Genomic DNA, 13,189 nt, shown 5'->3' with positions numbered 1-13,189 from the left:
GGAACAGAGAGTGTATGTTGATACATACATGTTTGTATCCAGGAACAAAAATTTAAAGACCAAGACAGGTGGAATTCTAGTATTGTCATCTATTTTACACCTCTAATTTTGTGAAACATTATCTTTAAGCTTACCACAGTTTTCGAAATGGTGTTTTCCTCACTTTTACATTCCACTATCTGTTCTACAGGTGTATTCCATGTTATTCAGTGTGTGATATCTTTCCTTTTAACATTAAGAAATCAAAACCACGAATACTATAGTTTTTTAAGCATCTGACAAAATGCTTTGTATTTCTGATACCACTAGATTTACTATATATGACCTCAAAAATAATTCAAACTCTTATAATCTGGAATTTCCTTGGGCAGCTTTATTCTATTTCCAAACTAATCTCTGTTGCAGCTGACCAATATTATAAAACAATTTACATAGTGTACAGATAAAATGCTAATTTGGTCCACATTTAATCTACTGTTTTCCATTTTTGCTACGTTTGATTTCTTTTATGTTAACCTGTAGAAACATAGACACTAAGCTATATGCTCATTTTTTGATAGTTGTGTGCTTTACAATAAATGGATTGCATGTTTTGAATTTTTGAAAACTGTACAACAATTATAGTTAGCAACATTATGTAACTAAAATGATCAGCTTGTTAAAGAATAAATTCTCTTCACTGTCTCCTATCAGAATCAATATTAATATAAAATTGAAAGCATTTTAGGATTATTTTATATAATTTAACTTACATATTTTTTAGAATTAATTTACCTTATATTAATTTTAGGATTAATTCACCTTATATACCTTACATCAATTATTCATTGTAGAAAAATATAAAAATACAAATTTTCATATATAATCATTACATATGGATTATAGCACGCTTTATTTTTCAGCTCCTAGGTGAATCAGTTTTGTTCCGTGACACTCTAGGAACTACTGCTTTTAGTATATGCAGTTAAATGGACTGGACAGAACTGGACTGGGACTAGGAAGAGGAGTAGGACTAGACTAGACTAATAGAAATAAACTACAGATTGTTTTTCCTGGGATTTGCTTTCTATGATAAAGAAACTGAAATTCATGACTTGTCTTAGCATAGTAACCTAACATTATAATTTCTGATTCTGGCTGACAAGTCAGAATCAACGATTATGGTAAACAATGCTTCTGCCAGCAGCAAAAGCCATACAGGAAAGTCAAACTTATATCTTGTCTTCCTTTTTCCTTTGTTGGGCAGGAGGCACCACCCCCCCGGCTTTCATTTTTAATTAATATTAAATCAAAATTGAGGCTGACATCTTAATTTCTGATTATGAAATTAGACAGTCTCATAAGGCATTTATATCTAGTTTGTTGACCAGTTCTGTTTGACCTAATCAGACTTCATTCTGCATTTGGACTTAATAAAAAATTCTGGCTGGTTTAAAAATGAAAGCCCTAATCTTCTTGACGGCATGCAGTCAGAAAAGAAATCACAGGTTTTTTTAAAAAAAAATATATCATACGTAATGCTAAATTAAGGTCTGGAATTATTTTTGAAAAGACCCACATATGCCATCATTCTTTTATATAAATGCCTACAAAAATGAAAATATTTATGCATGGTAAATCCCAAAATGAAGCAAAAATACTAACATTATTCTTATTTCTGTGGCTTAACCATTCAATACTAACCAAAAAGCCTGAAGGGGAACTCAGAAAAGTGTGCTGAGTTTTGCTTTACTGATGATAATAATAAATTAAAACCACATGCTTCATTGAAATAAGCAATTTTTGGTGAAAAGTAATTATAGAAATGTAAATACTGTATAATTGTTTATCAGTAACCAGGTAAATGAGCTTAAAGACTTCATAATGATGTTAGTTAAATGTAATCTGTTCCAAGGTTAGTACACTGTTTAAATAGGCTTTTTAGGTCACACGGAATGATCTGCATGTGGTCTCATAAAAGCTAAAGCACAAGCAACAGGGATTACCATAATTACTTCATCAAACTACAAGTAGCTAATGGGATTATACCCTAAGGGTAAGCAATTATTCCCTGCATACAGAATAAATGTGCTGAGAGAGGTGGAAAAGAGCAAATATTATAGCAATAGGATAAATAGGTACAACATCGCAGAGTGAAGACCAATGGAAGTAAATTGCTATAACTTCAAAGAATCTGAGTTCTTTGCCTCATTTTCCTCTTTCTTTGGCTATAATTTTGGTTGATCACTCACTTCCTTTTCCTCTTACATACATGCATGCACACACATATAATACACATACACCACACACATATATACAGGTGAAACTCGAAAAATTAGAATATCGTGCAAAAGTTCATTTATTTCAGTAATGCAACTTAAAAGGTGAAACTAATATATATACGATAGACTCATTACATGCAAAGCAAGATGCTTCAAGCCGTGATTTGTCATAATTGTAATGATTATGGCTTACAGCTCATGAAAACCCCAAATCCACAATCTCAGAAAATTAGAATATTGTGAAAAGGTGCAATATTCTAGGCTCAAAGTGTCCCACTCTAAGCAGCTAATTAAGCCATAACACCTGCAAAGGGTTCCTGAGCCTTTACATGGTGTCTCAGTCTGGTTCAGTGGGAATCACAATCATGGAAAAGACTGCTGACCTGACAGTTGTGCAGAAAACCATCATTGACACCCTCCATAAGGACGGAAAGCCTCAAAAGGTAATTGCAAAAGAAGTTGGATATTCCCAAAGTGCTGAATCAAAGCACATTAATAGAAAGTTATGTGGAAGGGAAAAGTGTGGAAGAAAAAGGTGCACAAGCACCAGGGATGACCGCAGCCTGGAGAGGATTGTCAGGAAAAGGCCATTCAAAAGTGTTGGGGACTTTCACAAGGAGTCAGGCTGGCGTCAGTGCATCAAGAGCCACCACACACAGACGGATCCTGGACTTGGGCTTCAAATATCATATTCCTCTTGTCAAGCCACTCATGAACAACAAACAACATCAGAAGCATCTTACCTGGGCTAAAGAAAAACAGACCTGGTCTGTTGCTCAGTGGTCCAAAGTCCTCTTTTCTGATGAGAACAACTTTTGTATCTCATTTGGAAACCAAGGACCCAGAGTATGGAAGACGAATGGAGAGGCACACACTGCAAGATGCTTGAAGTCCAGTGTGAAGTTTCCACACTCTGTGTTGATTTGGGGAGCCATGTCATCTGCTGATGTTGGTCCACTGTACTTCATTAAGTCCAGGGTCAACGCAGCCGTCTACCAGGAGATTTTGGAGCACTTCATGCTTCCTTCTGCAGACGAGCTTTATGGGGATGCTGACTTCATTTTCCAGCAGGACTTGGCACCTGCCCACACTGCCAAAAGCACCAAAACTTGGTTCAATGACCATGGGATAACTGTGCTTGATTGGCCAGCAAACTCGCCTGACCTGAACCCATAGAGAATCTATGGGGCATTGCCAAGAGAAAGATGAGAGACGTGAGACTGAACAATGCAGAAGATCTGAAGGCCGCTATTGAAGCATCCTGGTCTTCTGTAACACCTCAGCAGTGCCACAGGCTGATAGCTCCCATGCAAAGCCGCATTGAGGCAGTAATTGCTGCAAAAGGGGCCCAAACCAAGTACTGAGTACATATGCATGGTTATACTTTTCAGAGGTCCAATATTGTTCTATGTACAATCCTTGTTTTATTGCTTGCATGTAATATTCTAATTTTCGGATATTGTGGATTTGGGGTTTTCATGAGCTGTAAGCCATAATCATCACAATTATGACAAATCACAGCTTGAACTATCTTGCTTTGCATGTTATGAGTCTATCTCATATATTAGTTTCACCTTTTAAGTTGCATTACTGAAATAAATGAACTTTTGCACGATATTCTAATTTTTTGAGTTTCACCTGTATATATACATAGACACATACACCATAATATTCCTTTTGGATAAATCAATGCTATATAAAGCACAGTAATGGAATAAGAAACAGCAAGACAAAGATATTAAAAGTATGAGATGAGAAGCAGATAAGGAAACATAGTTCAAAATAGTTTACATTCAAACCATTTACTATAATTCTTCACCAATCTACTTTTGCAAATTATCGGTGCTTCCACCTTCTATACACAGTATACTGCTCTGTAAATTGCTTTTTGTTATTTCAATTTCTCATTTCTATCTTTTGCTTGATCATATCAACAATGAAGGTCAACAATTCTCTTGATCTTTCCCTTCATCTGTATTCCTTAACTCTGTCTTCATGCCAAACCACCTCAACATATCACACGTGGACTGACTGCTCAGTTTTATATTTTCCTGAATAAACTGCTAGCGCAGTAAAGATCAGAATTGGTACCAGAATTTTTGTTGCTAAGCAATATGTTTGCAAAGTGTGATGTCACATGACTGCAATGCTTAGGCTTAGCAGTCCCATCACTTCCCATTGCCATTATGGGTCACTCTGAGTACCCACCTGAAGCTATGCCATTCTGTGCTTGGTCTCATCAAACTCCATGCCTCAGTAAGGTAAGGGACTATTTTCTCTTCAACTCCTCCTACTCACATATCTTTCCCCCATCTTTCCCCTATTGTCCGCCCCATACACTGCCTTGTGCCACAGTAAAGACTCCCAGAACCATGAAGCTCTGGGATTGCTTGCCATGCTGCAGTTCAGACTTCTGGGCACACTGCAATACTGAGGTTGTAAGACGTCTGAGCCACAACACAGTGTGAAACTGCCAATCAGAACAATGTCACAAGCCACTGACATAGGAAATTCTAGATGCTTCAGGAAGTCCTAGCAGCAGAGTCAAAGCTGCTGAACCAAGGTCAGCAGGCATGCTTCCCTCACTGCCCTGCACTCTAACACCCCAGCTGACCTTCAGTTTCGTCTTACTCCTGCTGCTGATAAGGCATGTCTACCCTGGTCCTTTATAAAGCAGCTGGTAGCCACATGATTTTCCCCAGGTCTCTTGAGGAAAGCCTTTGGCTTGCTGTTCTCCAAACAGTGTGGCACATTCTCACAATGCTTCAGAAGTCCTCGGAAACTTTTTCAATGCTTTCAAGGATCATGAAAATGGGGCACACTATTTAGAGAATAGTGCAGTTTTGGAAAAGAGACCTGGCATGGCCAGCAGCTGCCTGGCAGAGAGCCAAGCCAGAGATGCACTTTATCAACAGCAGAAGTAAGGTAGCAAAAGTCAGTGGGCCGCAGATGGGTTCAAAAGGCATAAACAATGCATAGCATTGGGAACAACTGAGGTTTTGCACTGTGATGCTGTGGTGGCTGGCCGTGCTATGGGGCTTGAGATGACATTTCTCAGTGGCAGTGGTGGTGCTGGGGCTGGGAGACCTGAGAGCATTGGCAGCTGGCTGGTAGGGCTGAAAGACCCAGGTCTCTACTTCAGCCCCAATCCTGCAACTGCCACCAAAGAGGGTGATTAAAAGAGCACAGGAGGTGGAAATATGCAGGTAGGTATGGTCATAAATGGAGTCAGGCTGCCAAATGTTTGAATTTGGTCACATGACTGTGGATGCACCAAAAAATCCATAATTTCAGGGACTGCACATAAGTCACTTTGTTCAGTGCTTCATAACATTTGAGTGATCACTGAATGAATGGTCATTAAGTCAAGGACTACCTCTAAAACAAAGCAGGCAGAAACATGCTGTTGTGCGCAACCCTTTTTGGTTATTCACCCAATTTCCTACATGTGGTAAACTTTGTGGGAAACAGCTTAATCTAATTGTTTTAAACTTTACCTATTGATGTATAATCAATAATTCATTTTTCCTTGCCTAAAACGCAAGTACCTTGTGATAGATACATTAATTTTTGAGCCACTTTCTTTATTGCATTATACAATCTGTATAACATTTCCTATAAATTAGTTGGGTCCTCAATCCTTACTCTGCATATTAGTATGCACAATCTGCCCAATAAAGTATATGCAAATTGATAACCTTAGCCGATAAATCTCTACTATCATCTTATATTAGCATCAAGCCTGGAGTTGATCATTTTAATTAAATAGATTGCAAAATCGCCAATGGAAACAATTTGCTGGACATGAAAAATTTCCAGGAATTTGGTCTCTATCCTTTTCATTTGTATGTCAATCCGGAAATACCTTTAATGATCAGTTCTGCATAATTTGATACTCCAACTCCTCCTTCTGTGCGAATCATGCAGCGGTAATTGCCAGCATCCCGTTTAGTAGCATTCATCACACTAAAAGATGCTACAAATCGACGATCATTAAAAATTTTCATGTCCTTCAAAGGTGCATCCCGTACAAGCAATCCCTAATGAGAAACAAATACAACAATTTATTTTAATATATACTTCATTTGCAAGTATTTTACAATAAATATTAAAATTAATGTGGGCATGTAAATAAGCATATGCATAGTTTTGTCATCCTGTTCCCCCCATCCCCCAAGCTTGCTGTGTTGCTTCACCATGGCAAGGTTGTGTGTTCCTGGGAGGGATTAGCAAAAACTGCTGGAAGTGTATGGCAAAAGTATATATCCCCAGAGTCACCCAAAGCATGAAGCTCTTCCCAGATGCCTAACTAAAGCAAACACGCACCTATATTGGGCAGCAGAGATCTAGAGAGAGATGCCAGACACAGATAATCACCTTAGTGACAATGGCAAAGGCAACAATTCATACTGTGCAAGAGAAGGCAACTGTAAACCACTAATGTATTTTCACCAAGAAAACCACATTAATAGAAAATATAAAATGACCGACATTGTATGAAGGAAGATGGGCCCGTCAGCTGGGTCATATTACTAAGAAAGAACAGAAGATCTTTAAGGAAATTAATAATGTTTAAGACGCCACTAGATTAAAGCCTTTGGAATGTTTAATATTGTTATATAACAAAAGAAAAACTGAAGCTGCAAAGAGAGAATCAAAGCAGGAACATGGACCATTAAAAAGCATAAACCTGGGAAAACCCAGCACCCTGAAAGATGAAATGAAACCACTACAAATTGACATTTTAGGCATCAATGAATTGAGATGTACTGGGATTGGACAATTTCCTCTAGAAGATTACATTGTTTATTACCCAGGATATGAAAAACAAGAATAGCATTTGGCTACAGTGCAATCAATGACCAAGTAATATTGATTAGACTTCATGGAAATATGACGATCCTTTAGATTTATGTTTCAACCACTGATACAGAAAAGGATGTTGATGAGTTTTATGATCAAATTCAATTTGAAATCAACAGAACATGTAAGCAAGATGCATATCTACCCTTTTAAAGAGACAGTTGAGCATCCTGGATTTTAAAAAAATGCAAGTTAACTTTTGTAATTCACTTATACACACACAAAATAGTTTTCTAGTTTTGTATAACTTTCTTTAAACATTAGGATCTAAATTTTAGAGGATAAAAGACATCTCAGTATCAGTATTGTTTTAAATATGGTTTTCTATATTTATTATATGGGAAGGGGAAGTTAAAGCACCAATACAGGGAGTGATAGAAAAGACAGAAACATTTAAGGTATTTTTCAGAGTATAAAACACACCTTTCCCCCTCAAAAAACAGGCTGAAAATCTGGGTGTGTGTTATACACTGGATGCAGCATTTTTGGCCTCCTGAAACCCCGCCCCCTTTGCAAAAATGGCCGTGCATAACCTTTAGGAGCCTTCCCGAGTTCTCCTGGGGGCTGGAGGAGAGTAAAGTGAAAAATGGGCCTTTTTTGCTTGTTTTTGCCCCCCCCCGGCCCCCATGACCATTCTACAAGCCTCCTAAAGGCTATTCATGCCCCTTTTTTTGATCATTTTCGTGAAAAACGGGCCATTTTTGGGAGGTCTGCAGAGTGCAAAAACTTTTTTAAAAAATTTGCCTCTTCAAAATCTTGGTGCATCTTATACTCAGGTGCATTTTATACTCGCAAAAATATGGTAATTGCAGAATGGCAATTCCTTGTGTTTAACCTGTTTTAGCAAATATTTTCTTCCGAATGTTCTATTTATGATATGTTTACCAAATGTAAACACCTCTTATATTTTTATATATTGTACTACTTTTAAATGCTTGAGCTATAAAAATTTTCATCTATTAGCAAGTGGTACCAAATAATCAGGCAAATAAACAAAAAACTTAAAAGCACACCTCACAGCAAAGACTATGCAAAACAGTATTTTGTAAAACAGAAAACAGCCTTTCTTCCATCATGACTACTTTGGCAGGACCCAAAGCCAACCTGAGTAACCTTATCTTAAAACTCAAGGCAGGCTCATGTTGAAATGGTCCTTCAAATAGTCTAGCTGTCAACAGCTATTTCAACTATACTGAGAAAAGGATAGAATATCACTATAACTGATTCAGAGAATGTAAGGTGTTTCATTCATTTGATTTGACAGCTTTATTGTGTTTTACACTAGCAACAGTTTCTAAACTGGAGAATTTTGAAAATTTGGTTCACTGAGTAGAGAAAGAAATAAGTAAACCATATTAGTACCATCATAATGTTTCCCTTGAATATGATTAAAAGTGAGAAACTAGATAATTGATCAGATGAAGGAGCTTATAAAAATGTTTTCCGTCTCTACTAGGGGTAAAGTGCTACTGGTTTGGACCAGTTCATCCGAACCGGTAGTAAAAAATGTTACTGGTTTGGGCGAACCAGTAGCTCTGACAATCAGCTATGTGAAAATCATCTGTGCCGCTAGCACAGCTGATTGTCGCACAGCTGATCATTGGAATTACCGTTTTGATCAAACAGGTAGCATTTTTTACTACTGGTTCGGGCAAATGGAGTGCATGCGTGCGCAAAGCAAACCAGTAGCAGACATTATGTTTTAAATCAAAATTATAATTACAGGTGATGCCATCATTCATCTGGATTTTATATGATAATGAGTATGGGGTTAAATATACTCCTTACACTTACTGGGTTATACAGTATTCAAAAATCAGAAGTGGAGTATGGTGCATACAGCAGTTTTCCTTAATGCTGTTCTCCAGTTGTAGCCTCTACATTTTATTATGTCCTCCCAAATCCCTTACAAAGAACCCCTGATTTTTTCTAGACAGGCTGGCTCCAATAAATGGATATGTTCATTTGAGATGACTGCTCCATTCTTGGACAGGAATATTTTCTAGCATTTATGCATTCACCAACCTTCTCTCCAATACTGATTTGGTAAGGAAACTGGGCAAAGAAAATGAATGGAAAACTTCAAAGTTGAAGTTCCTTGTACTGCAAATAACCAAAGGCTTAAGTAAGACCCAGGAGCATCTGCAGGGTTTAAGTGCTTAACTGTGCATATCTAATATTCTTTAAATTATGCTAGTGGGTTTTATGTTTTCAGCATTTTATCATTTAAGTTGCAAAACACATGAAGCCCAATCTTCCAGACTTTATGAAGTGGAAAGAGCTAACAAAATATCAGCAAACAAAACAGAGAACCTATTAGGGAATGCTGAACTTAGTCTGTTAATTATGGTTGTCAACATGTTGAAAGTAACCTTATTATGCTATTTATAGCTTCTGGAAAACTTTGCATAATGTCAACATTAATTGATCCATGTACATAATTCATGATGTGAAAGTTAGAAATGAACCAAATTATGCCAAATGACTGGAGATTGAAGAGTGAACAACAAATTTTAATTTCAGCAATAAATATAACAATAATAAAATAATTTAACCTCTGCAAGTGATTTTTCAATGCTGTCTTATTTTACAAATTGTTAACACTTAATTTCCAAAAGTGAAAGCTCAAAAATGATAATACTTGTAAGCAATTTTGAATATGAATCTAGCTTCAAAAAGGTTTGTTTACTTTCAGTACATAATTTGTCAATATAATAAACAGAAAACATGACTATTCATAGTTAACCATATGATAATGGTCTGCATTGACGGAAATAAATCTGAATCATGAAAAAGTGAATTAATTGGAATTAACTGAATCTGAATTTAGCATTCAGCAAAAAGTCAATTTCTGTCTTTATTTTTTTTTTAATATAATAATTCTGGGAATAATTAGTTCTCTATGTAATAACTAGTAAATACCGAAATCTTAATTATTTATTTTTATTTATTTATATTTGCACTATTTCTTAATCTTCTTTAGAACCTTTAAAAAAATAAACAGAAAGTTAAGTACAATAGAGCATCCATGTTGCACTCTACATTGGACTACTCTTGAAGAGCATTAAGAAACTTCAACTAGGAGGCAGGGCTGATGTGGCTACAACACAACATGCAATCTTGGACCTCCAGGATTGCTGCTGATATCTCTGTTGCTGAACGGTCCTTTTGGACGTAAACCGTCCCGAAGAGATGGTGATAGAGAAGGGGATATCCTACTGATCTCAGGGACATTGCAAAGTCCCTGATCGATCCAGGAGAAAGCTCTTTTTGCCAGCTACAAGAGAAGCAGCCATTTTAAGTTGCCTAAGGTTGAGACAGACCCTTGAACGGAAGCTGAGCAGGAGATGGAGTGTGTCGAAATTGGTGAGATAAATTTTACTATTAGAGAAGAGAATACCCAAAAGACTTATAGTAAAGTTAAAATTGAAGACAGAAGTGAATAAGCGGCGGATTAACCTGAATTACAACTATTGTGTTATCTTTTTTTCTTTAATTTTGTTTCCTTTTTATGGATGAAATTTTTACAAATCCCTCTTACTTTTTAAATTGGACTGGTCTCTTTTCCCCTTTTTCCATTTTTCTCATTTTTTTTCTTTGTGGATTAAGGATTCCTTTCTTATCTTTTCTTTAATGCATGGCAGGATTGTCCTTTTTAACCATTTTTTTCTTAACTCAAAGAAAGCTTAAAGAGAGAGCTAAAAGCAGAGGAAAAAGAAGTAACACTGCCACCTGGAGGCTGGAGGCTTGGTTACATCTGTTATTTCAAGGCCATTGCCTTTGCTTACCAAAAGGGACAGAGAGAAAATCACATCTTGTTTATACAGGTGCTCTTTTGAAGTAAAGAGAAAGCCCTGACTTGAAAGATTACACTGAATTTATTTGAAATCTAGCAAAAAGTCTTGGACATCCTAGTGTTTATAACCTGGAAAAAATTGTGCAATATGAAGAAGAAAAAGAAATAACTTTGCAACAAATTATGCTAGAAATCCAAAAAGTCCTAATAAGCACAGAAAGAATTGAAAAGAATCTGGCGATTATAGAACAAAGAAAAGAAAAAAATGGAGGGAAGAGTTGAGAATATTGATGAAACAATAATGAAACTTGAAGATAGAGCTCAAAAAATTACAGAAAAATATGAACAAAGTGATAAGAAAATTGGTGATACTGACAGCAAACCGAGAGTGGAGGGAAATGGTATGTATGAAATACTGAAAGGAGAGGTAGACGAACTGGATCTCTATCTCATGCTTTAAAATATAGATGAAGAAAGGGGAGAAAACTTGGCAGAAACAATGAGAGTATCTTTGGCAGAAGCACCCGTGATAACCAAAGGCAAGCTGATGAAAGGAACAGATGGAGGGTTTCGAGTCTTTATAAAATATGCAATGAATAACAAGCTGCAAAGAGAAGTACGCATAAGACTTATCAAGAAAGAACTTAGAATACAGATTCTACAAATGACAAGAGATACAGGACTGCACTACTACAGGAAGGATATAGGATGATGAAATGAAATGTCACAATAAAATTAAGTTAAACTTAGTTAAACTTTGAGTATTATGTATAAGACAAAGTAATAATAGTTATAGTCAAATAAATGATTAATAATGATAATAATGCATTTATATATACTAGATTGATATATGTAATTTTATATAAGCTGTAAATGAGGACCATGGAGATGAAGTGGAAAAGCTTTTTTTTAATATAAAAGATAAATAATTCTACATTGAACAGAATACAAAAATGTAACACCATTGGATGAGTCCAGGATGATGTAATGAAATGCTATAATATAAATTTACTTTAAATTTAGTATGCTTCACATAAAAAGGATGTAATAATAGCTATATTCAATGAATGTTTAATAATAATAATAATTGTATGCATATTTATTAGACTGATATGAGCAATGAAATGTGCTGAAATGAGTAAGTTGACATATGAAATTAGAGAACAAGAAGATAAACAATTTTATAGGTAATGGATCTATTTAATTAGTGGTTAGATTAAAAAAAATAAGGAATTGAAAATCTATTAGAGAATATCAACACCAAAATAATAGAATGATTTAAAATAGGATATTAAAAAAATACTTATTATTGGATATGTTGAAGATGATGTAATGATCTAATATAAACAAACCCATATTTAGAATACCTCGTTTAAAATGATGAAATAAGAGTGACAGTCAAACAAATGAAGTACTATAATAGTAATGTATACAAATATACTTGATTGACAATATGTGACTTTATAGAAAATTTAAGGATTATGGAAAGGACACACATAAACCTTGTAACCAATCGACACACTGTACGGAATGGAAGATGTTTTTTATGTTACGTGTTTTGTTTGTTTATGTTTGTTTAAAAACTAAAAACTTTTTTTAAAAAAGAAACTTCAACTGATGTAGAGTGCAGCATCATGGGAAGTTCTTGGGGTTACTAAGATCACCCATGTTATACCAATGCTTCACGAGCTGAATTGACTGCTGGTATGATTCTGGGTGCAATTCAAGATGTTGGTTACTACACTTAAAGCCCTGCATGGCACGAGTCCAGGTTACTTGAGAAACAGTCTCACTGCACTGGGACTGGTCCAGCTTACCCATGCTGGCAGAGGAGGCATGCTGCAGGCCGTTTGTCAAGGAATTCTGGTTGACAGGGCCAGAAGGTCCTTCTCTGATGGGGCTCCTGCCTTTTGGAACATCTTAATCTCTGAGGTGAGATTGGCTCCCACCCTTATGACTTCCATTAAGGACCTAGCTCTGTCAGATGACTTGGGGCCCTAATGGGGGAGCATCACACTGGAGGTGCTTGTTGAATTAAAAGGCAATCCCATCATTACTTTGCACATTGTCTTCTCTCCCCATCTTTTAACTATACTTTTACCTTGATTTGATTCTCATTTTTATTGTTTTAGAGATATTTGTTATACTTTTAAAGTTTTAATGCTAAATCCAGTCATTTTGTTACTAGATGTGTGGAAAAGAAATTTAATAAATAATAACTAAACAAAACTAAATTCATTTTTAAAAAAAGTTGGAATTCAAATTCTAA

General features: G+C 35.9%; 1 protein-coding gene across 16 annotated transcripts in view; it reads right to left on the bottom strand.

The window, feature by feature from the left end:
- The window catches only part of PTPRM (protein tyrosine phosphatase receptor type M), a 477,367-nt gene that overhangs the window by 272,398 nt on the left and 191,780 nt on the right, over nt 1-13,189 (bottom strand). For all 16 annotated transcript variants that reach the window (XM_087707256.1, XM_087707257.1, XM_087707258.1 and 13 more), the window contains exon 6: nt 6,127-6,301. In XM_087707256.1, coding sequence (XP_087563382.1) covers nt 6,127-6,301 — 175 coding nt within the window. The remainder of the gene's footprint in view (nt 1-6,126; nt 6,302-13,189) is intronic.

This window comes from Thamnophis sirtalis, unplaced genomic scaffold (genome assembly GCF_051295495.1).
Source record: "Thamnophis sirtalis isolate CommonGarterSnake01/CBP01778 unplaced genomic scaffold, rThaSir2_p1.2 scaffold_2, whole genome shotgun sequence".
Classification (NCBI taxonomy): domain Eukaryota; kingdom Metazoa; phylum Chordata; class Lepidosauria; order Squamata; family Natricidae; genus Thamnophis; species Thamnophis sirtalis.
The sequence above is the reverse complement of the archived record's forward strand: the minus strand, read 5'-3'. Positions and strand labels throughout refer to the sequence as shown.